The sequence below is a fragment of the Psammomys obesus genome, unplaced genomic scaffold (assembly GCF_907164565.1).
Source record: "Psammomys obesus unplaced genomic scaffold, mPsaObe1.curated_primary_1811, whole genome shotgun sequence".
Lineage (NCBI taxonomy): Eukaryota > Metazoa > Chordata > Mammalia > Rodentia > Muridae > Psammomys > Psammomys obesus.
The window spans coordinates 788701-813199 of record NW_026585643.1 but is presented as its reverse complement, the minus strand read 5'-3'; the positions used below and the strand labels follow the sequence as shown (position 1 = coordinate 813199).

General features: G+C 49.2%; 1 protein-coding gene across 2 annotated transcripts; it reads left to right on the top strand.

Moving 5' to 3' along the window:
* The first annotated feature begins 438 nt into the window (after nucleotides 1-438).
* On the top strand, nucleotides 439-24499 carry CUNH14orf93 (chromosome unknown C14orf93 homolog). Of its 2 annotated transcripts, none has more exons than XM_055615701.1 (7): nucleotides 439-481; nucleotides 10976-11832; nucleotides 15521-15838; nucleotides 20957-21018; nucleotides 21197-21300; nucleotides 23157-23269; nucleotides 23492-24499. In XM_055615701.1, the coding sequence occupies exons 2-7, from the start codon at nucleotides 11230-11232 to the stop codon at nucleotides 23915-23917; spliced, it is 1626 nt and encodes a 541-aa protein (XP_055471676.1). In that variant the 5' UTR covers nucleotides 439-481; nucleotides 10976-11229; the 3' UTR covers nucleotides 23918-24499. The 2 variants fall into 2 exon arrangements, with proteins under 2 accessions (XP_055471676.1, XP_055471683.1); XM_055615708.1 differs by lacking the exon at nucleotides 439-481 and adding an exon at nucleotides 733-809.

The window sequence follows — 24499 nt, the reverse complement described above, 5'->3', positions numbered from 1 at the left end:
CACATATATATATATATATATATATATATATATATATATATATATGGTGTGTGTATGCGTTAGAATGAACAGGTGCAGTGGGACCAGCCTAGGGGTTGTTTAAAATCCAGGTTTAAGCAACGGTCTACAAGCAGGGAGTGCCAGGGAGATGTTCTGGTTTCTTCACAACATGGTCTGAACCTGGCTCTGGCTCTGCAGAAACGAGCCCCAGAGTGCGAGGCGACTTGGCCTTTCACTTGGACGAAGTTCTACACTCGTAAATGTTCACAGAGAGGTGGGCTGCTAGGCAACATGAGTGACCCAGAGACACTGCCCTGGGGAACCGAAGGTTGAGGCCCACGCCAGTCCCGCCGCTCAGTGCCAGGCCAGAAGGTCCCAGGGAACAAGCTAGTTCGCCCAGTTTGGCAAAGTCAACGGGAGCTCACCCATAGAGTGGTTTTCCTGGGCCAGGTTTTACCGGAAGGAAAACGAGACAGGAAAGGTGAGCGGAGAGCGAGAAGGGGAAAGGTCCGGCGGCCCGCGGCCCTCGGGGGCCCCCCGGGCGGACGCCTCGGGCCGGTGCGTGTGCTCGCGGGCGGGGCGGCTCGCGGCCAATCCGGGCGGGCGTCCGGGGAGGGGCGGGGCTTGCGAGCTCCGGCTCCGCGAGTCCTTCTTTTTTGCACACACACGAATACAAAGAGCCATACGACCTTCGGGTATCCTTTTTCCATTTTTTTTTTTTTTCCTCTCCTTCATCTAGTGTGTGTTTTCAAGTTTTTTTTTTTTTTTTTGTTTTGTTTTTTTAAATAGAGATCAGTGGCAGCGCTGGGGTGAGGAAACTGTTGCTAAGGGGAATTTGCTCTCCCCCCCCCCCATTTCTTTTTCTGTCTCTCTTTCTCTTTCTTTTTCCTGGTCGAGGTTTAAAAATATACCAAGTCGAGAAGCAGGATGGTCGTGTGCAACTGTTTCCAGACAAATTTACAGAGAATTTTTTTTTTTTCTTTTTGCTATCACATTTTAAGAACTGGTAAATTTTGCGGTTGAAGGATTTAAATTTTAGGCGCTTGGGGAAGTATAGATTTGTTTTTAATCGGGCTAAAGCGATAACGTAAATTCTACCACAGGCAGCAGAGAGGTTTGAGGCGCCCTCCCAGAGCCGTTTGGCGTGCCTCTTTACACACACTCCCTCAGATCCAAAACCAAGTGGCGTGGATGCCCAATAGATTAGATAGACTGGGCTGCTTTAACTGGGACACTTACTTCCCGGGAGAGAAGGGAAAGCCCTCTGATGCTGTGCCTCGCACACGCCGTTTCATGAGGAAGTGTGTATGTGCTTCAAGCATACCATTTCGTATGGATTTATGTATGGGTTTATTTGTGTATATGGGAAGTATGTGTATATGTGCCGTGTCAGATTTTATTTTTCAAGTGTTTTTCTTTGATTTTATGTGTGTAGAACAGACCTTAGGAGGTAATTTTCCCCCCTCTGTGTTCACAAATGTGATCAAAACAGGATTTCATATGCAAAGTAAATCTTAGAGGAAATCCTGCACTTAGCATACTTAAGAACGTTCATCCTATTGGAATTTACCTTATTTTCTGCTCCTCCTTTGATTAGATTAGTGAATAATTAAATAATTGCTCCCAAAGCATGCAGTCAGTGTTCTTGGCAGATGAAGGTCGGGAATTTATTGAATCCAGTCCAGAGCCTCCCTCTTATTAGCGACGTTTAAGTGCTTTTGCTTTTTTATTGTTGTTCATTCTTAAATGTACAGCTGTGTATATTTTGGCCTCTGCTGAGTGGGTTTTGCGGGGAGGTGTTCAGAAGGGAATGTTCTGGCATTTTGACAAAAAGGTCTTTTATTGGTTGGGATTTGTTTGAAAAACTCCACTTCTGGGAAAGTGTGGGTGAAAATAGTCTTGTCCAGTCATTGAACTGTTCGGGGTAGGGGCTAAGAGGAGGCAAACGCAGAACACAGGAGGGCTGAGAAATACAACGTGATTATCATCTGGCTTTCTGTGAATGCAAAGCTTTCCCCACAATGCCAGTGTTTGGGGGGAGTGTGTACACTGAATGACTGTTTTGCTGGGGCACAGCCTCCCTTCCCAAAGGCGCTGTGTGGTGGGACAGTCTCTTTAGGAGTTATACAGGATATACCCGTATACTGAAGACTGAGTGAAACACTAGTATATGCGGACGGGCCTGAGGGAGTGTGTCGCTAATGTTGTAACTGGAAGATTAGAGTCCACGTTTTCACTACAACAGACCCTCTGTACGCCTTAGGTAAGTGTTCAAAGACACCCAAACAACACCTGCAGGAAAGTCTGTCTCAGGTTTGAATTTTCTAAGGAAAATGGCCCTGCCTGGGTGTGCTGGACCTCTCATTTATACTGTGTATTTTTATTTCCCCCCAAGGCAAGCCAGACTGGTGCACAACAAAGGCTGGCCCCGGAGTGGGCCGTCCACAAGTTTAGACAGTGCATGGCTTTGACTTGCAGGTAGATTCCGGCGACCTTAAGGATCAGGCAGCGGCGGTCATTTTGATGTTAGCCTGTTGGAGACCCAGGCCCCACACACCACAGGGCTCCTCAGAGTGGAAAGCACCGAACAGTAGTTGCCAGCCAGCTTGGGCTGCTCGGGGCTTTCAGGTCTCGAAATCTAGGCGCCTCGCCAAGGTCGTCGCCAGGAGTTTCTTTGTAAGAGAGAGGAATCCTTCCCGTGATTTGGCTTGGTTGGTTTGACAGTTTTGCCCAAGCAAAGCAGATCTAGATGGAGTTGATTTTGCTGAGAATCCGGAAGTAAAAGGTGCATACTGAACCGAGGAACTGCTACCTCGCAGCTGTTATCTGAACGATCTGGAACTAAAGCAGGCAGGAACCCCACCCCGGCTCAACCAACCGTAGGAAAACCACCTCGCGGCCTCCGTGCGTACGGTCGTGTGCACACAACCGTAGGGCGCCCGCTAACAAAAGCAAGTAAACAGAGAACCAAAATGGCGCCCGCCGTCCTTGAAAGAGCCTCTCGGAAGGGTCCCCCCCTGAGGAGGCCCCTCCCTCCCCGCCTCAGCTGAGTGACTGGGGACTGGGGCCAATAGCGTCCCTGGCCCCGCACCCCTGTGGCTCCACCGCCTATCGGCGCGAGCCAGAGGGCGAGCGGGGCGGGGCCCTCGCCGCGTGCGCGCGCCGCCGGGTACACGGGCGCCGCCTCCCCGCGCGGCTGCGGCACACGGGTGGGGCCGTGCTGCCAGGCGGGAGGCGCGCCCCGGGTGGGCTCCGCTCGACGTGGGGCGCGCAGAGCCCGGCCTGCAGCGTCGCTGCCCGTGCACGGAGCACCGTCTCCTGGAGAAGGCCGCGCAAACCCCCGGCGCCCAGCTAGGCCGCCTTCGGCCAGCGACCAGCGTCAGTCGGAGGCGCTGCGAGCACGCGAGGAAAGCCCTGGGTGGTCGTTTTATGTTCTCGTTTCTCCACAAGCGCAGTGGGCTTCCTCCAAGTTCCATCCCCCCCAGGCTGCGCTTCCAAGTTAATTCTTCTTTTAATGCTGCCGTGTTTATCTGGAAACCCCTGGGACAGATGGAGCGCGGTGGTGAACGCCTGTAACTCTTGCTCTGCGGAGGCCAACGCCGAAGGCGTGCCGCGCAGCGCGTTGAAGGCCAGCCTGGCTTAGCTATATAGTGCCAGGTGTGTGGGGGTGAGAGAGTTTGCTCAGTAGTGGTGGGGATCCCTGGTTCTGTTCCCAGCATCCACACGGTGGCTCGTAGCCTTTTGTCCCTCCAGTTCCGCGGGAAACAATGGCCACTTCTGGCCTTGGGCGCCAGGCATGCCTTTGGTGCACTCACATGCGTACAAGCAAACAATCAGAAACAAATCTTTAAAAAATTATTAATTAAAGAATTACACGCTAAACTCTTGTCACTAAAGTAGGGAGGGGAAAGGCACGCGCACACACACACACATACACACACACCCCACTCCCGACAGGAAAGACAGGAGAGTGCAATTTTTAGATTAAAGGGAAGGCATTTGTTCCAAGAAGCCATTCTGGCTGGGTGTGGTGGCACATGCCATTGATCCCAGCAATCAGGAGGCAGAGGCAGGCAGATCTCTCAGAGTTTGAGGCCAGCCAAGGCTACACAGAGAAACCCTGTCTTGAAAAATCAAACAAACAAGGAACCCATTCTGTTCTGCCCACTGCCTGGGCAGATCTATTTTGTACCTGATAATCAGGTGTTAGGTGTTTTTCAGATCTTTAGACTGGTCAGTCTTTTTTGTTTTTCAAGACAGGGTTTCTCTGTGTAGCCATGGCTGTCCCTGCTAGCTCTGTAGTCCAGGCTGCCCTCAGACTCACAGAGATCCTGGAGTAAGCCTCTAGACTGCTGGGATTAAAGGCGTGGGTCAGTACTGCCCGGTCTAGAGTGGTCGCTTAAATATAGAGAAAGTGTATTTTATGATAACTGCTCTCTTGCTGTTGTGTGAGAACTCATTTCTGATAGAAATGGGTTTTAAGAGGACCCTTTAACAAGTGAGCCATTTGTACCTTGAAATGGAGGGAACGGGGCCGACTAGCTTTAAATGACTATTTCCTTTTTATTTCCAAAAATGAAGATTATGATAGGAATTGCCTATCACATTAAAGAAAGTCCATTTCTATCCTGACCCTAAATGAGTCACAGGCCCATTGTAAGAACATATATCTGGAGAATACCATATCACACCCATCTTTTAAACAGTGAGAAAACGTATTTTTCATAGTTTGGAGGTAAACTCAGCCATGTAGAAAATTCAAACTCAGAATGAGGACAAAGCAAGCAAAGAGACTGCCAAGACTATGACATATTTAGTCTGAACAGAAATCTATGACTTGGGAGGAAAGGGACAGCTCAGGTTATGGGTGGCTCCTTCCTGAACTGTTACGTTTAAAGGTGAAGTTTTCTTCTTCCTTCCTTCCTTCCTTCCTTCCTTCCTTCCTTCCTTCCTTCCTTTCTTTATTTTAATTTTATTTTTTTTGTGGGTTTATTGGCTTTGGTGTTGGTGGTTATTGTTAGTGTCAGTGATTTGTTTTTGTTTTTGTGTTTTAAGATTTAATGGATACGAGTACTCTAGTCTTTATGCACACCAGAATAGGGCATCAGATCCCATTACAGATGGTTGTGAGCCATCATGTGGTTGCTAGGAATTGAATTCAGGACCTCTGGAAGAGCAACCAGTGCTCTTAACCACTGAGCCATCTCTCCAGCCCGGTGATGTGTTTTTGTGTGTTATTTCTCTCTCTCTCTCTCTCTCTCTCTCTCTCTCTCTCTCTTTCCCAAGACAGGGTTTCTCTGTGTAGCCTTGGCTGTTCTGGACTCACTTTGTAGACCAGGCTAGCCTTGAACTCACAGTGATCTGCTTGCCTCTGCCTCCCCCAGTGCTGGGATCATAGAGGTGTGCCCCCGAGCCTGGCTGTGTCCTTTTATGTTCTGCCCAGACCTCACCCTTGATTCAGAGTGGAAAATGAATTTGAAGCTCTTCTGATCCTTCTGCCTCCATCTCCAGGTTCTGGGATAACAGGAGTTAATCCCATGAGGCTCAGTTTTACATAGTGCTTGGGACCGAACCCAGAAATGATAGACATGCTCTCTGCTTGACTGAACCACACAGCTGGCCCCACACACTGCCGTTTGTCTTTGCGATGGAGTTTTGCTGTGCACTTCAGTCCAGCCTCAAACTTACTATGCTCAGGCTGTTTTCAACCTAGGAGTGGTTCCTGGGCCTCCAACTCCAGAGTGCTAGGGTTAGAGCTGTGAGTCACTGTGTCTAGCTGGAAAGAAGGTTCTAAGTTACTTTTATGTGTATTACAATTAGACTATCAGGTGTGATGGCAATTGCCTGTAATCCCAGTACTGGAGAAATGGAGGAAGGAAAATGAGGCATTCAAGTCAGTCCTTAGTGACATAGCCAGCTCAAAGCCAGCCTGGGCTGTGTGACATCTTGTCACATAAAATCAGACAGTATTGAAATGACTCCTAAGTATATTTTAGTGAATCTCACTTTGTATGCTGTTGACTCACATTAATTTAGGGTTTTGTTTGTTGATTGGTTGTAAGATTTATTATTTGGATGTACTTGGTGGTACACAGCTTTAATCCCAGCAGAGGCAGGCAGGTCTCTGTGAGTTCAAGGCCAGCCTGGTCCACATATTGAGTTCCAAGACAGCCAGGGCTACATAGAGAGACCTTGTCCCCTGTCCCCCAAAGTTTTTGATTTTATGTGTGATATGCTTGAAAGAGTTTATGTGCACCTTGTGTTTGTCTGTGTGTGTGTGTGTGTGTGTGTGTGTGTGTGTGTGTGTGTTTAGGAGCCAGGGGAGATGAGAAGAGGGCATTGGGCCCACTGGAACTGGGGTTAAGGATGGCCATGAGCCATCCATTCGGATGCTTGGAAATGACCCTTGGTCCTCTGCAAGAGCAACAAAGTGCTCTTAACCTGTGAACTATCTCTCCAGCCCCAAGATATTTTTGGTTTGGTTTTTCTTTTGGTAGCCAAGGATGACCTTAAATTCTGAATCTCAGGCATGGTGGCACACACCTGTAATTACAGTACTTGGAAGTTAAGGCAAAAGGATTACTGCAAGCTTGAGGCCAGTTTGGCCTACATAGTGAGTTCAAGGCAGGTTTGGGTGCAGAGCAAAACTCTATCTCAGTAAAACATAAGACAGCTAGGTATGCCCGTAATACCAGCATTTGAGAGATGGAGGCAGAAAGATAAAGAGTTCAAGGCTTTCCTTACTAAACAGGGGGTTCAGAGACTGCTGGGTTACTTGCGCCCCAGTCTGGAGCAGCTGTGATCTGCTATGTGGGTTCTGGGAATTGAACCCTGGGCCTCTGGAAGAGCAGCCAGTGTTCTTAACTGCTGAGCCATCTCTCTAGCCTGTCCGTGTTGGGGGTAGTATCCCTGGAAGCCAGAAGAGGGCACTGGAACCCCTGGAGCTGAAGTTACAGTTAGTTGTGACCTGCCTGACTTGGGTCCTGGGATGTGAACTTAGGTCCTCTGGAAGAGCCCCGGGTCTTCCTCTGGAAGAGCTCTCGTCCTCTGAACCACCTCTTCAGTTATAGGCAGTCTCTGTACATATAAAGCAGGCAGAGACGGGAAGACTGGGGTTCAAAACAAACGAAATTAAGCTGGGCTTGGTGGTGCATACTTGCAGTCTCACCATTGGGGAGACTAAGCCAGAAGAAGCTTGGAATGGTCAGCCTGAGCCATGGAGCAGGTCTGAGATTTAGCCTGGGGTGCATGGTGAGACTTTGTCTTCAAAAACCCCAACTAAGCCAGATGTGCCGGGATATGCTTGTAACACTAGCACTGGGGACGCTGAGGCAGGAAAATTTCTTAAGTAAAGGGTCACATAGTGAGTACCAGGCCAGCCAGCTGGGGCCACATGGTAACACCAAGAACCTGTCTCAAAACAAACAAAAACCTTATAACAGCATTTTTCTCATAAGATCAATGTTTAAGATTAAAGTCTGCATTATATTGTGTTAAAATTTTTTTCACTGGGCATGGTGACACACACCTTTAATCTTAGTGCTCTGGAGGCAGAGTCAGGTGGATCTCTGTGAGTTCAAGGCCAGCCTGGTCTACAAAGCTAATTCCAGGACAGCCAGGGCTACAAAGAGGAACCCTGCCTGGGGGTGGGGGGAATCTCAGGGCTGGAGAGACAGCTCAGTGGGTGAAACCTTGGGGGACCCTTGTTCAGATCACAGCACCGGTAGGACAAGCCAGGCTGGCCCGGTGCACCCAGTGCTGTGGAGAGCAGAGACAGGAAGATCGCTGTTACTTGCTATAGTTTCAGGGAGAGACCCTGCCTCAAAAGAAAAAAGGATGGAGGATGTTGGAGGTGGACACCTGATACCATCCTCTGGTCCCTGCACGCATGAGTGCACACCCAGATCTTCATGTGCAGAATAGGCCCTTGTTTAGGAAGGAAAAGAATAATTATGTAAATGACCCATCCACAAGTTGATGTAATTTGCCTAGCGGTTTTCTTTAACCTTTAGTTCTAATTTGGGTTAACCTTTAGTTTCACTTTAGCTTTCCAGTGACTCTAATGACAGGAAAGCTGTAACTGGATTTAAGTTCTTTTTTTTCTTTAGATTTATTATTTATATATATATATTTTATATATGGATGTTTTGTCTGCATGCACATCTGCACACTAGAAGGAACCATTGGATCCCATAGGGGTAGCATTATAGACATTTGTGAGTGCTGTGTAGAAGCTGGGAATTGAACCCAGGATCTCTGGAAGAGCCCATGCTCTTAACAAATAAGGAAATCTATCCAGCCCGTTAAGTTTTTATAGGGAATATGTAGCCTAGAGAAGCTTATTCCTCAATACAAAGGGAAAAAGAGCAAATAAGAAGCTTTTAAAAATTAGTTTTCTTTGTGTGTTTGTTTGACACAGGTTCTCACTACATAGCTCTGGATGTCCTGGAATTCACTGTATAGACCACTGTATAGACCAGGCTAGCCTTAAACTCACAGAGATCCACCTGCCTCTGCCTCTTAGAGTGCACCACCGACCGTAACCGGCTGAAAATTATTTTTAATTATGATGTTATGATAAATTACAGTGTGAAATAGAAATGTATTTGTTAGGGAATCGTAAATACGCTTAAGATTTTTGTCATTTACAGAGCCTCAGGCTGAAAGATTCTTTTCCTAAAATCAAACGTCACTTAGAAAATAACAATGTTTAAGTCCCTTGGAGTGGCCTTAGTGACTCAGTACCCACTAGCCTCCAGGCCTCTGCTCCTGTTGTAGTTTAGTTACTTGAACAGAGTGACTCCAAAGAGAGGCCATGGGGTTTGTCAATGCTGTCCCCATTTCTTTCTATAGGGCGGGCCGCTGGCCATCTCAAGTAGAAGTTCCTGTTGGGCACTAGCTCTTCCTTTAGGGATCCTGAGAAATGAAGATGAGGGATCCCAGAAGTGACTTCTCTGGGTTGCTGCCTGGTGAACTCAAGACATCTGGCTCCCTTTGCCAGGGCTTGAGGCCCAGGCATATACTTCTGAGGGTCCTCCAGGACAGCCCGGCCCCAGTTCCTAGACCTAACCGAAGCTGGTAATAATGCAATACTGTGGAGGTTGACTGGAGCCGGTGACATGTTCCTGTGATCCCAACACCTAGGGAAACCTAGGCAAGAGGACTCCACGGCTTCAGGCTAGCCTGGCTTCCTGATGAATACCAGGCCAACCAGGGCCGTGTTGGCCATGCTTTTAATCCCAGCTTGAGAGGCAGGCAGGTCTCTGTTAGATTGAGGCCAGCCTGGTCTACATAGGGAGACCTTGCCTCAAACTGCTAGTAAACAAACAGGGTGGAGACATGGTGGGGGGTGGGGGCAGGAGTATCCTATGTTCAAGGCCAGCTTCTGTTACTCTGTGAATGTTTTTCTTTTTCCTGAGGCAGGGTTTCTCTGTGTAGCCCTGGCTGTCCCGGAACTCAGTCTGTAGACCACCCTGGCCTCAAATTCAGAGCTCCACCTGCTTCCTAAAGTGCTGTGATTAAAGGCGTGCATCACGGAATTTTTGAATTTTCCTTTATTTTTAATCATGTCTGGGTATTTGTTTTTAATTATGTTTGGGTATTTTGCCTGCACATATGTCTGTGTGCTACATGTGTGCCTGGTAACCAAAGAGGTCAGAAAAGGACATCAGATCCCTTGGGACTGGAGTTATAGCCAGTTGCAGACCACACGTGGGTGCTGGGAACTGAACCCGGGTCCTTTGTATAGAGGAATTTTAATACAGCAGCAGGGCTACTCTGGCAAGGGATCTAGGTCTGTGTGATCCAGCTGGACTCTAATACACACCTCTACTCCCTCTGGCTGGAATACAGACATGCCTTTAGTGCACACCTTTCATTCCAAACAATGATGTCCAACTGAGGGACAGATTTGACAGGGTGAGTCAGAGACAGGATACACCCAGTTTGGTACATTTCAGTTCATAGAGCTCAGAGGCAGTTTTTCCAAGCAGAGCAGTTCAGCGAGAAGCCAGAGAAGCCAATATGAATCATTCAGCTTGGAGGGGAGTTTCAGCCAGGACAACTGAGTTGAACCAGCCAGCCAGAGTTCAGAAAGAACTGAAAAGGGTGAGCTTATTCAGCAGTAAGTCTCAAAGGCTGAAAACATTCTAGGCCTAGGTTAGCAGACAGAGGCTGGAAACTGAAGCCTTCAAGGTTCAGGCTTTCAGAAGATTAGACTGTATGATGGTTGGAAGGTTCTAGGCCTAGGCCTAGGGATAGTTAGGTAGAAATCTTCTGGGCTCCGCCCAAGGTGTGAATACAAAAAGCTTGGGTAAGGCTCTCATCCCCTCATCTGAGGAAATAAAAACATTTACACCTTTGCAAGAGCAGTCAGTGCTCTTAATAGCTGTGCCATCTCTTCAGCACCTTTCTTAAGTTTTACTTTGAGTGCACATGTATGAAAATTATAGTGTAATAATTATGTCAACAAACCATTTGTTATCAGTTTAAATTTATATGTATTATTTTTATGTATGATATAATGTGTGTGTGTGTATATATATATATATATAGAGAGAGAGAGAGAGAGACTGAAAATAGCAATAACCAGGTTCTATTTTCTTCTTTGACCATAAAAAGGCGGACAACTTCCCTGCCCTTATCTTCTTGGGACCCGGTTCATACTAGTTTCATACCTAGCGTTGTGTAGATGAGACAGCCTCTATGAAGTGTTCTGAGCGCCTTAAAGAATGGCGTCAAAGCATTAAGATGCAATACTGTTTCTGGAGTAACGGCAGGGATCAGAAAAGGAGGAACTAGATCTTCATTTTCTTCCTTACGCTTTTCATCTTTCCTGGTGTCCCTTTTCTGTTCCCTGGGCTGCGGGGGGAGGGGGGAGGTTGGGAGTGTTCTTGCTTAGGTTCAAGAAGAATGCCTTGAATCCCCTGAAACCGTGCTCGTCATGAAGACCTTTGTTTTTGCTTTACTCTTTCAGTGAAGGCTGTGTGTGCGCGGTGTGTCAGGGAGCACAGGACCTGCCAACAGAAAGCTGAGCAGAAGCCACCATGGACTGTGCGTGTCTTCACCCGCTAGCCTACCCCTCCACAGAACCCACGAGCTGGAGCGCCAGCCCTTCTGACCACCTTGCATGAGAAAGGACAGGGAATCCGGAGGCCCACGTTTACTGGGCGGCGGAGCGCGTGTGAGACGGTCCAGTGGCGTGCGCACAGTGGCCTGAGTTCAGCAGCCATGTCCTTCAGTGCTACCATTCTCTTCTCCCCTCCCAGTGGCAGTGAAGCCAGATGCTGCTGCTGTGCCTGCAAGAGCGAGACCAGCCAGGGCAGCACGGGTCCTCAGGGCGGGAACCCTCCTGCCGGTACCCCCATCACGGTGACTGGACATGGCCTGGCAGTCCAGAGCTCTGAGCAGCTGCTGCATATTATCTACCAGCGGGTGGACAAGGCCGTGGGACTGGCCGAGGCCGCGCTGGGTCTCGCACGGGCCAACAACGAGCTGTTGAAACAGCTTCAAGAAGAAGTGGGTGAGCTTCGGCAGGGGAAAGCATGCGCCGCAGAGGAAGACGGGGAGAGCCGGGCCCGCAGCCCGCCGCCCGAAGAGCCTGGGCTGCTCAAGGGGAGCCCGGGGGAAGCCTGCAAGGCTCTGTCTGCCGTGGAGGAAGAATGTGACAGCGTGGGCAGCGGCGTGCAGGTGGTGATCGAGGAGCTGCGGCAGCTGGGGGCCGCCTCCACCGTGGGGCAGGGGCCCCTGGGCTTCTTCCCAGCCCCGCAGAGAGACCTGCGCCTCCCAGGATGCACTCTGGCTGCGGTAGAGGGAGCCCCGCTGCTCAACCCTGTGAGTAACGCCCGGTGTGATTCATCTGCCGGGGATGCTGCTGGTCATCTCTGCCTCCCTCTCTTTCCCTCTTTAAACCGTTCTTTCACTCGTATCTGCAATGAAACGGAAGAGCACCAAGTTTCCGCCCAGAGGTCGTTTTTGGTGCATGTGGTGACATGGAGCTTCCCACCTCCTCAACTGCTCCACGAGGCATCTTTCCCACAGCTGTCTGGGCTGCTCCACCAACTCTGCCTTTCCTGGCGAGAATGCCTGCCATGCGCAGACGGCTCATTCATATTTTAGCATGGCCTTCAGCTTGCCAAAAGACGTCAGTACAGAGATGGAAGTGTGGAAGTGAGGAGGGGGAAAGATGGAGGGAGAGGAAAGATAAGGATACTAGAAGGCAGGCACGACGTGGGATTTGACGAAGGAGGAAAGGGTGAGGAAGGAGCACAAAAGAAAGGTGGAAGCCTGGCATGGTGGCGCTCCCCTGTAATCCCAGCAATCAGGGAGGCAGAGGCAGGAGGAGCTCGGTGAGTTTGAGGCCAGCCTGGCCTACAAAGGGAGTCCAAGACAGCCAAGCCTACACAGTGAAACCCTGTCTCAAAAGCCAAAAAGCAAACAACAAGCAAAACACCAAGATCTATGTGGGAAGAGGAGGAGGTTGTTTATTTGGTGAGGATGGACAGGATCTCACTCTCTAGCCTAAGCTGGCCCTAAATTTGCAGCAAGCCTTCCACCCCAGCCTCCTGAGTGCTGCATTACAGGTGTAAGCCTTCTTTCAGGAGAATCTGGTTGAGGAAAGAAGAAGTGAGAGGCAGGGAGCTGAGGAAAGGAAATAAAATGTGAGCAGAATTCCAGGCACGGTGGCACATGCCTTTAATTGCTTTTGAGGATTTATTTTTAATTTTTAATTATGTGTGTATGGGGGACGGGGAGACATGTGCACATGGGTGCAGGTGCAGGGGGCGTCCAGAAGAGGGAGTCAGATCCCCTGGAGCTGGAGTTACAGGCTGTCATCAGCGAGGGTGCTGAGATGCAAATTCTGGAAGAACAATGCGTGCTCTGAAACACTGAGCATCTCTCCAGCCTCTTTTTTTGTTTTGGTTTGCTCTGCTTTGGTTTTTCGAGACAAGTTTCTCTGCGCAGCCTTGAACTCACTCTGCCGAGCGGGCTGGCCTAGGAACTCAGAGGTCCGCCTACCTTTGCCTCCCAAGTGCTGGGAATAAAGGCATGTGCCACCACCACTACTGCCAGGCTTTCTCTCTCCAGCCTCCTTTAATCACTTACCTTTAATACCAGCACCAAGGAGGCAGAGACAGATGGATCTCCGTGAGCTGAAGGCCAAGCAGGACCATGTAGTGAGACCCTGTCTCTGGGGAACATAGAGGCTGTGACAGGGTGGTCATCATGGCCAGCCTGGGCTTCATCATTCCAGGCCTGTCTGAACTAAATAGAGAAATCCTGTCTCTAAGGGGGTAGAGAGATGGCTCAGAGGTTAAGAGCACTGACTGTTCTTCCAAGGGTCCTGAGTTTAATTCCTAGCAACCACAAGGTGGCCCATAACCATCTATAATGAGATCTGGTGCCCTCTAAAAAAAAAAAAAAAAAAAAAAAAAAAATGAGTGTGGCAGAGACTGGAGCCATGGCTCAGAGGTTAAGAGTGCTTACATGCTCTTCCAAAGGACCTGAGTTCAGTTCCTGGCACTCATGTCAGATGGCTCATTACAGCCAGCTGTGAGGGGGTCTGATGCCTCTGGCCTCCTGGGACCTGCACTCACATGATCATATTCACACACAGACATACACACATAATTAAAAACAATAAAAATATGCCTTTTAAAAAGGCAGGGGCAGAAAGCAGAGGAGGAGGGGACTCGAGCATGTTCTGGACAGGAAAAGACTAAAAATACATTGTACTGTTTCAGTTTCTCACAGCTCAAGGGTCACATGAAGAAGAAAAGCCTGGCTAGGTAGAATAAGGACCACAGAAAGGCATTCAGGGGCATTCAGGGAGGATAAGGAGATGGAAGGATGACAGAGATCACAGAGTCAGCAAGTGACAGATGTCCCACACTCAACAGCTAGCACGCAGTCTTCAGCTCTCTCCTCCCCTCTGTCTGTCCTCTCTCTTCCCTCCAGATCCCAACCAGGCAATGATACCCAGTAAAGAGTAAAAATCAGAACACACAGGGCGGGAGAGGGCGGGAACTCCCAGCCCACCTCCTGCCCTGTAGACCTCTCCCCTGTGTAGCAGTGTTCACTGTTCCTCACCTCGGCTCTGCCCAGGTTGGGCCTGAGAGGCCGGAAACAGGATGACAGACACCCAGGCTAGGCAGTATTCTCTGCACCCGGTGTTCTTTCAGGCAGAGGAAGGTTTCCAAGCTGACAGGATGGAATTAGCTTTTAGATTTCACAGCACGGAACACAAGCTCACAGGTCTATAAATCTCAGCTGCCTCCTCCGCTTCTTTCTGGATGTGTCTCTCCCCCCCCCCCCCCCCCCCCCCCCCCCCCCCCCTTTTTTCTTTCTGTGCCCCCCCCCCCCCCCCCCCCACACACACACTTTCACTGTTTTGTTTTCCTGGCTGCAGAAATCTCCACTCCTTTCCTTCTCCCTCACCGCTCCACTCCCTCCTTTCCTTGCCCTGTGTGCCCTTGACTGCACAGGCAGTCAGCTGGGTGTTAGGGCTGAGACTTCGGGATGTGGCCTAGCCCAGACCGGCCTCTCCCAGGGACTCAAGGGGAGGTGATGTGTCTGCTGTGTCTGTGATATCCTCTCTAGGGGTCCTTGGCATTCCTCTCCTGTTTCCTCTTGTTTTCCCCTTTTATCATTGTTACTGTTCACTTGTCTTGTTTCCTGTCCTGCTTGGTTTCCCGTTCTTATTATCACTTTCTCTTCTGATACTTTTTAGACAGAACACTTACCTAGATTCATTTCTTGTTTTATTTTCTGAGACAGGGTTTCTCTGCATAGCCCTGGCTGTCCCGGAACTCACTCTGTAGACCAGGCTGTCCTGGAACTCACAGAGATCTGCCTGCCTCTGCCTTCAGAGTGCTAGGATTAAAAGCATATGCCACCCTTCCCTGGTGATATCTTATACTCAAGAACATATCATAAGGGGCTGGAGAGATGGCTCAGAGGTTAAGAGAACTGGCTGTTCTTCCAAAGGCCCTGTGTTCAACTCCCAGCAACCACATGGTGGCTCACAACCATCTATAATAAGATCTGGTGCCCTCTTATGGCATTCTGGCACACGTGCAGGCATACTGTATAAGTAATCTTTGAAAAAATCATAAGTAACTGTTCACATAGAAGGTCAAAACATGCCCTGTTCATGTAAGCTGTTTTGTGATAACAACCCAGCACTGCGGGTCATGCCCACATAAGAATAATTTCCCCAGGGCTGGTGAAATGGCTCAGTGGCCAAGACCCAGGTTCAATTCCTTAGCATTTGTAACTCCATCTTCTGGCCTCCACAGGCATGTGATGTGCAGATATACAGGCATACAAAACAGCCATATACATATGAAGAAAAAAAAAAAAGAATGATTTGCCTGATGTTGTCATAGACTCCCTGAGAAACAAACTATTGACATGAAAAGCTGCCGACCTGGCCTCCTTTGTTTGCTGTTCTTGGCCAAGAATGACGGTTAACCAGATCCTCCCCTGCCTGCCTGGTAATAAACTGTTCTTATGTTCTTAGATGGCGGATGATTATGTGGCCTCTGAGGGTGCAATACAACGCGTGCTGGTCCCTGCTTATGCCAAACAGCTTTCACCAGCCACACAACTGGCTATCCAGAGGGCATCCTCGGAGTCAGGACCAGAAAATGGAACCAAGTTGCCAGCAACCCGCCCCGAGGACATGCTTGGTTCCACAGCGCTGGACAGTACCTTGGAAGAGTCGGGCCCAGGGGCCACCGGGGAACTGAACCGCTCTCTGGGATTTATCAGCTCCCCATGCAGGGTCCGGGGGACTGGGCAGAAAAACTCCAGGCGCAAGCGAGATCTAGTGCTCTCTGTAAGTAAACTCAGTTTCAGTCATTTCCCCCACCCCCCACTTCGGTTTGAAGAGAAAAAGAGTGGGTTGACTTTATACCTCCAAATAGAATGAATAGTGTCTACATCCTACTGGAATGGGAAGGATAAAGAGTTATTCCATAACCTTGAGAATGGGCAAAGCCTTTCACATTGCCTTATTCCTTAGGCTTGTCTAGATAAATGGTGTCTTCCCTTTAAAAAGAAGAGAATCCTATCTCTTAGTGTTCTCATAATCCTGGCGGGAAGATCTTTAAGGATTGAGCAGACTGATCATCAAAGAGCCATGTTTTAACCCATGTGCAGGCTAAGAAGCTAGGAGCATCTTGGGTAGAAAAGCTAGATTGTCTTGAAGAAATTTCAAGACCACAGAGGAACCCATAGGCAGCTCAGTGTCCAAGTATGTTCCCTAGTAAGGGGAGCAGGGACTGTCTCTGACATGAACTCAGTGGCTGGCTCTTTGATCACCTCCCCCTGAGGGGGGAGCAGCCTTACTAGGCCACAGAGGAAGACAATGTAGCCAGTCCTGATGAGACCTGATAGACTAGGATCAGAGGGAAGGGGAGGAGGACCTCCCCTATCAGGGGACTGGGGGAGGGGTATAGGAGAGGGTAGGGTTGGGAGGAGACGAGGGAGGGGCCACAGCTGGGACACAAAGTGAATATATTGTAAAAAAAAAAAAAAAAAAGATCACAGAGGTGTGGAGCCAGCATAGTGTGGCAGTCCCAGAGCTCTGAGGAACCTTGTCACTCTGAGCTCACGGCAGGCAGAGCAGGACTAGCTAGGAGGACTTCTTGGAGAGGGTGCAAGCCCCAGGGACGCTTTGCCTAGCTGAGAGCCCCCAGCGTGGCTGCCCTCTGGAGCCTGAGGAACCTGTGGCAGTGCTTCTCAGCCTGGAGTAACCGCTCTCAGGGACTTTGCAGACTGCCATCGCTGGTGGGGAAAGGGAGAATGCCAGGTTTTCCCACTCAACGACGTGTCAGTCGTGCAGAGGGCTGTGTGTGGGGAGGGGTTGTTTGCTGTTTGTTTGCTTGTTTGTTCGAAACAGGGTCTCATGAAACTCAGAGCAACCTCGAAGCCACCACATAGCCGAGGCTGACCTTGAACTCCTGATCCTCTAGCTTTTGCCTCACAAGTGATGGCTGGAATTATAAGCAGATGCACACCACCATACCCAGTTCACCATGAATTTATTTATTTAGAAACAGTTGGACTCTGTTAAGTATGAATTAATTGATGAGAGATGAGGGCGGATTGTGGTAGCCCTGGTTGACTGTAACTTGTTATGGAGATCAGGCTGGCCGTACACTCACAGAGATACGCCTGTCTTCGCCTCCTGAGTGCTGGGATTAAAGGCGTATGCCACCATTACTGGACCTTTATATAGACGTTGAGTATTTTTAAATTGTGCTTATTTGTATATGTGTGTATACCACATGTCTGCAGAAGTCTTTAGTGTCCAGAAGGTGTTATGTTTCCTGAAGCCAGAGTTATACACAGTTGTAGCCCAATGTGAATGTTAGGAATCTAACTCGGGCCCTCTGGGGATTTTAACCACTGAGCTTTATGTCCAGCCCATCTTTGTAAGGGTTTCTCTGTGTAGCCCTGGCTGTCCTGGACTCACTTTGTAGACCAGGCTGGCCTTGAACTCACAGAGATCCTCCTGCCCCTGCCTCCCCAAGGTGATCCCTCCCCAAGGGATCACAGGTGTGCACACCATGCCCGGCTTCTCCATCCCATCTTAAAGCATTAAAAAAAATCATTTTTATTTTTTTTTAATTCATGTGTGTGGCGTTTGTGTGTGTGAGTGTGTTCCACGCGTGTTTACGTACCCTCAGACCCCTTGGAGCCACAGTTTGAAGCAGTTGTGAGCCATGTGGGTGCTGGGAACTGAACTCGGGTCCTCTGGAAGATCAGCAAGCCCTTTCATTTAGATTTTAAACACTAGTGTCAAGAGAAGGGAAGATGGGATGGCAGGATGGTTCAACGGGGAAGAGCACTGGCTGCTCCTCCACAGTCCTGAGTTCAATTCTCAGCACCCACATGGTGGCTCATTACCATCTATACTGGAATACATGCCCGCTCTTGGCATGCAGGTGTACATGCAGATAGATGACTCATACATAAAATAAACAAATAAAATATTAGAGAGAGAGAAAGGTACTCAGGAAAAAAAGACAGGCCTGGAAAACACCTGTAATCTAGGCTATAAGGTGAGTTTTGAGGCCAGCCCTGGCAATATTGACTTGTAAGGAAAGAATGGTCACGGGGCCCTAGTGTGTGAGTTTTTGGCTCTGGAAGGAGCCCGAGCACACACTCTTTGAGCAGAAGGACCACACCAGGATGTTGAAGCCTTTGGAATGGTGCAGATGCCAGACACCCCTGGGCAAGTGAGTATATTTATTTTTAGCTCGCTCAGAAGGTAGGTGAGCTAGCAGCCCTCACTGTCTTAACACCTACTGTCTGTCTCAAGTGTTTTCCCTCTGCACTTCAAGCCTGGTTTGATTTTTTTTTTTTTTTTATCACCTGGTCTTTTCTAAGCCACTTGACTTGGATAGGTAACTGCTTTTCCTTTTTCGAGAACTCACACCTCTTATTCCTTTGTGATTGCTTCCATTTGGACATTAGTTTCTAGGTTTTTTGGTTTGGTTTGGTTTCTTTGTGTAGCCCTGGCCGACCTGGAACTCACTTTGTAGACCTGGCTCGCTTCAAACTTGCATAGATCTGTTTGCCTCTCCTCCTAAGGCCCATCTAGTTTCTAGGTTTGTTTGTTTTTATGTATTTGTATTTATATGTGTATGTGTATTATGCATGTGCACTGCGTGGGAGCTTGGTGCCCACAGAACCTGACAGAGGGAACTGTACCCCCCGGAGCTGGAGTTGAGCACACTTGTAAGCTCAACAGCCCCCGTGTGGGTGCTGGGTGCTGAGCCCCGCCCTCTGCGGTCAGCCGTGTTTCCAGCTCCTGAGCTCTCTCCAGCCTCTCTGTGAAAGTACTGTCTCATGCAGTCCGGGCTGGCTCCAGTCTTTAGGTTACTCCCCGGCACAGCACTCCTCTTAGGGGGTAGAGCTCTCTCTCGGGCCAGGGCCACGCGACATCAACTCAGCTCTGGCGCCCCCTTGCAGGTGAGCCACAGGGTATCACAGAGCCCGCTAGAAAGTCCGCCTAGAAAGTCAGGAAACCACCAGGACTGAGGCTGTTTAGACCAGACGAAAAGACAAGGGAAATTTATGAAAGCTGTCTTCAAACTCTCACATGGCATTACAGGCAAAACTGGGGTCAGAGTTCTGAAGATACGTATTTTGTTTCTTCTGAGACAGAGTCTCACTATGTAATCCTGGCTGTTCTGGGACGCTATGTAAACAAGATTGTCCTCACACTCACAGAGCTCTGCCTGCTTCTCCCTCCTGTGTGCTGGGATCAAAGGTGTGGCTTTGAATTTCATGTAGGTACTGAGCTTTGAAGTTAGATCCTGGTATTTACCTAGCAAGTGCTTTGCCCACTGAGATATCTCCCCAGCCCAATGAAACATTTTAAAAATGTCTCTTACTATTATCATCGTGTGTATATGTGATAAGTGAGTATGCATGTATCTCCTGAGTCTTGGGATTAAAGGATGCACCGCCATGCCGGGTCCAGTAAGACTTTGGAAGTATATACATGTCTCTATTTTTATGTTTGTGGGTATTTTGCCTGCATATGCCTGTGCACCATGCAATGCCCATGGAGGACACAACGGGCATCAGAACTCCTGCAACTGGAGTTGCAGACAGTTGTGAGCTGCCGTGCGGGTGCCGGAGTCAAACCCACGTCCTCTGGAAGAGCAGCCAATGCTCTTAACCACTGAGCCATCTCTCCAGCCCCCAGTAAAACCTTTTATCTAACAGCGTTCATCTGGGGCCAGGCATGGCACACACCTTTAATCTGGGCACTCAGGAGGACAGTGCTAAGGGAGCAAGACAGGCCGAAGTCTGTGAGTTTGAGCTCAGCCCGGTCTACCAGGGCTATATAGTCAGCCAAACCAAAACAAGATGTTCAGTAGAAATAAACTGGCTTAGAAAGGAGACAGGCGGCTGGGGAGACGGCTCACTGCTCTTGCAGAGGACATGCGTTGGACGGCCAACACCGGCATGGCTCACAGTTGTCTCCAACACCAGCCCAGGAGACCTACTGCCTCTTCTGAGCTCACATGTGGTGCACAGACATATACTCAGGCATACGCACAAACACACACAATTAAGTACACTCATAACTTTTTTTTTTTTTTTTTTTTAAAGAAAGGAGATAAGTGTTTATACACAGAAGCGGCAGCTGCTCAATGCTGTGAAAGGGAAGTTCTGGCTGGGTCCAAGGCGCTTTCCAGTTTCCGTTTCCATTGCTTTGGATTTGTGTTTTTTGAGTCTCAAGTGTGTACCTCTCAGGCTTTTGATAATCTTTTATTTTCTTTCCAGGCTCTCCTAAAACTTTGTTCTGTAGACCAGGTTCCCCTCTAACTCAGAGATACGCTTGCCTCTGCCCCCTGAGTGCTGGAGTTAAAGGCCTGTGCCACCATACCTAACTAGTGGATCATCAATTTTAATCAACATATCTCAGGATACACTTATATTCAAAGACATATAGCTATCTGGCGTGGTGCGTCATCCCTATATCCCCAACACTCGGGTAGTAAAGACATAAGGAGCAGAGGTTCAGGACCAGCCTCACCATGTAGGAAGAGAGGCAGCCAGACTGGACTACATGAGAAAAGCAAAGCCAGGTGCAGTGGCCCACAGCTGTAATCCCAGCACTCCGGGGTCAGAGGCAGGCAGATGGCTGTGAGTTCAAGGCCAGCCTGGTCTAAAAAGCGAGTCCAAGACAGCCAAAGCTATACAGAGAAACCCTGTCTCTAAGTCTACCTACTCACACCCCCCCCCCAAAAAAAAAGCAAAAATATAAATCCTTAACTTAGATAACTCATGGTTAAGAAAGGACATAGTAAAAAATGATGCCTAGGATTTGGAAGTGATTTGGACAGAGAACCCACAGAGCTAGCGACAATGCTTTTTTACCCTGGGAGCCAGAGGGAAGTTTCCTGACCTGATTCTTTCTCCCCTCCCCTAGAAACTGGTCCACAATGTGCATAACCACATCACCAATGACAAGAGATTCAATGGGTCTGAAAGGTATGGTCTCTTAAGGGGAAAAGCGTCCAGGGTGTTTTTCTGAGAGGGAGTGAGACAGTGGGGATGCCGGCTTGTATCAGGCCAAGGCTTTACTACGAAGCTGATTCATTCTAGGTGTGTGTGTATCCTCTGGTGCTCCAAGAGCTGTCCGCCTTACTTTTTTCCTCCTCTGTGACAGCATTAAGTCCTCTTGGAATATCTCAGTAGTGAAGTTCCTTTTGGAAAAGCTCAAGCAGGAGCTGCTGGCCAGTCCCCACAATTACACAGATAAGGAGCTGAAAGGTAAGGGACCTTGACTTCCCATTGCTTATGCTCTCTACTTGCCTCTTCTGCTCCCCCGTTCTTGGCTGGGAGGGAAGATGCATGAGGATGATTTAGGTGGCGTTAAAACAGTGCATGACAGCTAGGTACGGTACCTGGGACCTGTGATCCCAAGGCTGGAGGCTGAGACAAGAGGATCACTTCAAATTCAAGGCCAGCCTAGCCCACAAACAGTCCTAGGCCAGCCTGAGCTAAGAAAAAAAGAAAGAACGGAAGAAAGAAAATGGTGCTTGTGTACCTTAAAACCTTTTGTTGTTCTCACCTAGAATTTATTTACTTCAAATTCCCTTCTTCCTCATTCAGTTTGGAACGAAAATGCAAAAAAGACTAGAGTGCCATTACACATTGTTTTATAGAGAACCCGAATCTGAGGTCAACCAAAGGCTAGCATTATTATTGTTGTTGTCATTGTTATTTTGGGATGAGGGTTTCACTCCAGCTGGCCCGGAACTCTCTGTGTAGACCAGGCTGGCCTTGAACTCACAAAGACCCAACTGCCTCTGCTTCCCAAGTCCTGAGATTAAAGGCTTGTCTCAGCATGCCTAGCTTTTTTGTTGTTTCGTTTTTTAGTGTGTATTTATCTGTCTTCGGTTTGTGTGGGTACATGTGCCTGAGTGGATGCTGTGTGCAGCTTGTGTGCATGAGCCTGCTGAGGTCTGAAGGTTCCCAGGGACTGCACGTACAGGTGACCAACACATGGCTGCGGGAAAGCAAATCCAGTCCCCTGTAAGAGCAGCCATTCTCCTAACCACTGAGCCACCTCGCCAGCCCACTCCCTCACAAAGCACACCACATTTATTTATTTAGTGCACGGAGTGTGCGTGCGTGCAAATGCTCATGTGTAAGCATAGGCCACAGGGTGCACCTGGAGCTCAGAGGACAGTGCGTGGCGCTCCGGGGATGGAGCTCCAGCCATCAGGCTTGGCACCATAAGCCATCTTGCCAAGCCAGAAGCCAGCCTCTTCGTCCCCGCATACTATGTCCTGGGGCCAGCGAGATGGCTCAGTGGTTAAGAGCACTGGCTGCTCTTCCAAGAGACTTGAATTCAATTCCCAGCACCTCACAGCAGCCTGCAACTCCAGTGCCAAATGATGTGATGCCCTCTTCTGGTGTCTGAGGGCACTGCATGGACGTGGTGCACAGACATACATTCAGGCAAGACACCCAGACACTTAAAATAAATCCCACTATGTCCTAGGTTTTCTACTTTTCTTACTCTCCTGTCGCTTACACCTATTACTGAGGTGCTATGACAGCTGCAGAAAAAAGAACGGAGAACTATATTGGTAGTGCAGCGATAGCAGGTTTGATGGGAGAGCTGAATGCCCAAGAAGCAGCTGGAGTTATCTCTTTGCAGTGAGGGATGTCTGGGAGGAGTTAGTTTTAGAGATGAAGGTGGTCACACTAAATCCAAGAGGACTGAACTGTGCTGGTGCCATTTGGGAAAGCCGAGCCTGCCAAATGGTAGTTCAAGCCTACTCAGCAGCAATGTGGGGGCTGGGGACCCTTGCTGTGGAGGATCTTCCTCCTCCTCCTCCTCCTCCTCTTCCTCCTCCTCCCCTCCTCCTCTTCCTCCCCTCCTCCTCCTCCTCTTCCTCCTCCTCCCCTCCTCCTCCTCTCCTCCTCCTCCTCTTCTTTTTCATTTTTTGACACAGGGTTTCTCTGTGTGGTTCTTGGCTGTCCTGGACTCCCTTTGTGGACCAAGCTGGCCTGGAATTCACAGAGATCTGCCTGCCTCTGCCGCCCAGAGTGCTAGGATTACAGGCGTGCACCACCGCAGCCCGCCAATCCTGCTTCTTGCTGTCTCTCTTCCCTAGGAGCCTGCGTGGCCTACTTCCTCACCAAGAGGCGAGAGTACCGCAACTCTCTCAACCCTTTCAAAGGCCTGAAGGAAAAAGAGGAGAAGAAACTTCGAAGCCGGCGATACCGGGTAAGTCCATCCTTTCAAGCTCTGAATTGTGAAGGGTATAGCAAAAAGAGCAGCATCAGAGAAGATGGCCGACCGGAGTGTAAACGGGCAGGTGGAGGGTGAGCCAGTAAGATCTGACTCCAGGACTGAGTTCCTCTTAAGCACAGATTTTTTTTTTTTTTTTAATGTTTTCTTACTCCCAACATAAACTCTTTCTATAAATCCTTTCTTCTCCTAATTTAGCTTTTCGCCAACCGATCCAGTATCATGAGGCATTTCGGACCTGAGGACCAGCAGCTGTGGAAGAACGTGACGGAAGAACTGATGTCAGACGAGGAGGACAGTCTCAACGAGCCGGGCGTGTGGGTGGCCCGCTCTCCCCGTTTCCGGGCCCAGCGCCTCACGGAGCTCTGCTACCACCTGGACGCTAACTCTAAGCACGGCACCAAGGCCAACCGCGTCTATGGGCCTCCCTCAGACAGACTGCCGTCTGTGGAAGCCCAGCTCCTTCCTCCCGAACTTTACAATCCCAATTTCCAAGAGGAGGAGGGAGGAAGCAATGAGAAAGGGCCGGTCTCTCCATCCTTTGACCAGCCCCACAAGACATCCTGCCCTGACTTGAACTCATTCATTGAAATCAAGGTGGAGAAGGATGAATACAGTCTATAACAAGGATAACCCTGGCTCCCGTCACTCCCCACATCCCAGAAGTGGGTGGCCGGGAATAATGTAGTCAGGGAAAGATGATCTGCCCTTATTAACATAGCTTCCACTTGAAGCGGAAGCTGGAGACTGGTGGGATAGCAGAACTGAATCAGGAGGCAGGGGAGCGGTTCCCCCCCCCCAGAGTGGCAAGCCAGGAAGTGCTTATTCCTAAGCATCAACAGTGCCTCAGAGGAGCCCGGGATGAAAAAGGAGGATGGGCCAAAGAAACGCGAGGCCTTGGTACACGTCCCAGTCTCTCACTTTGTTCGCCCCCCACGCCCTCTGTTGTACCCACAGCTCAGGAGAAATACTACTGGTCTGTGCTGTAATCGATGCAGAGCGGACCAGTCCAGAGTAATACTGCCCCCTGGCGGGAGCTTTGTCCTGGGCTTTCTCTTCTGAGCAGGGGATCATGGGCTTACTGCTATTTGGAATTAGGGTCTAGATATGGTAGACATTGTTTGGATTTTTTAAATGATAGTTATTGTTTTGCTGGATTATATGAGAAATTTTTATCATTCCCATATTATATGTGAGAAAATTAAA

Coding starts and splice junctions, on each gene's coding strand:
- CUNH14orf93 (XM_055615701.1), top strand. CDS start 11,230: ATGTCCTTCAGTGCTACCATTCTCTTCTCCCCTCCCAGTGGCAGTGAA. Junction 11,833..15,520: donor GAGCCCCGCTGCTCAACCCT/GTGAGTAACGCC, acceptor TTATGTTCTTAG/ATGGCGGATGATTATGTGGC. Junction 21,019..21,196: donor AGATTCAATGGGTCTGAAAG/GTATGGTCTCTT, acceptor CCTCTGTGACAG/CATTAAGTCCTCTTGGAATA.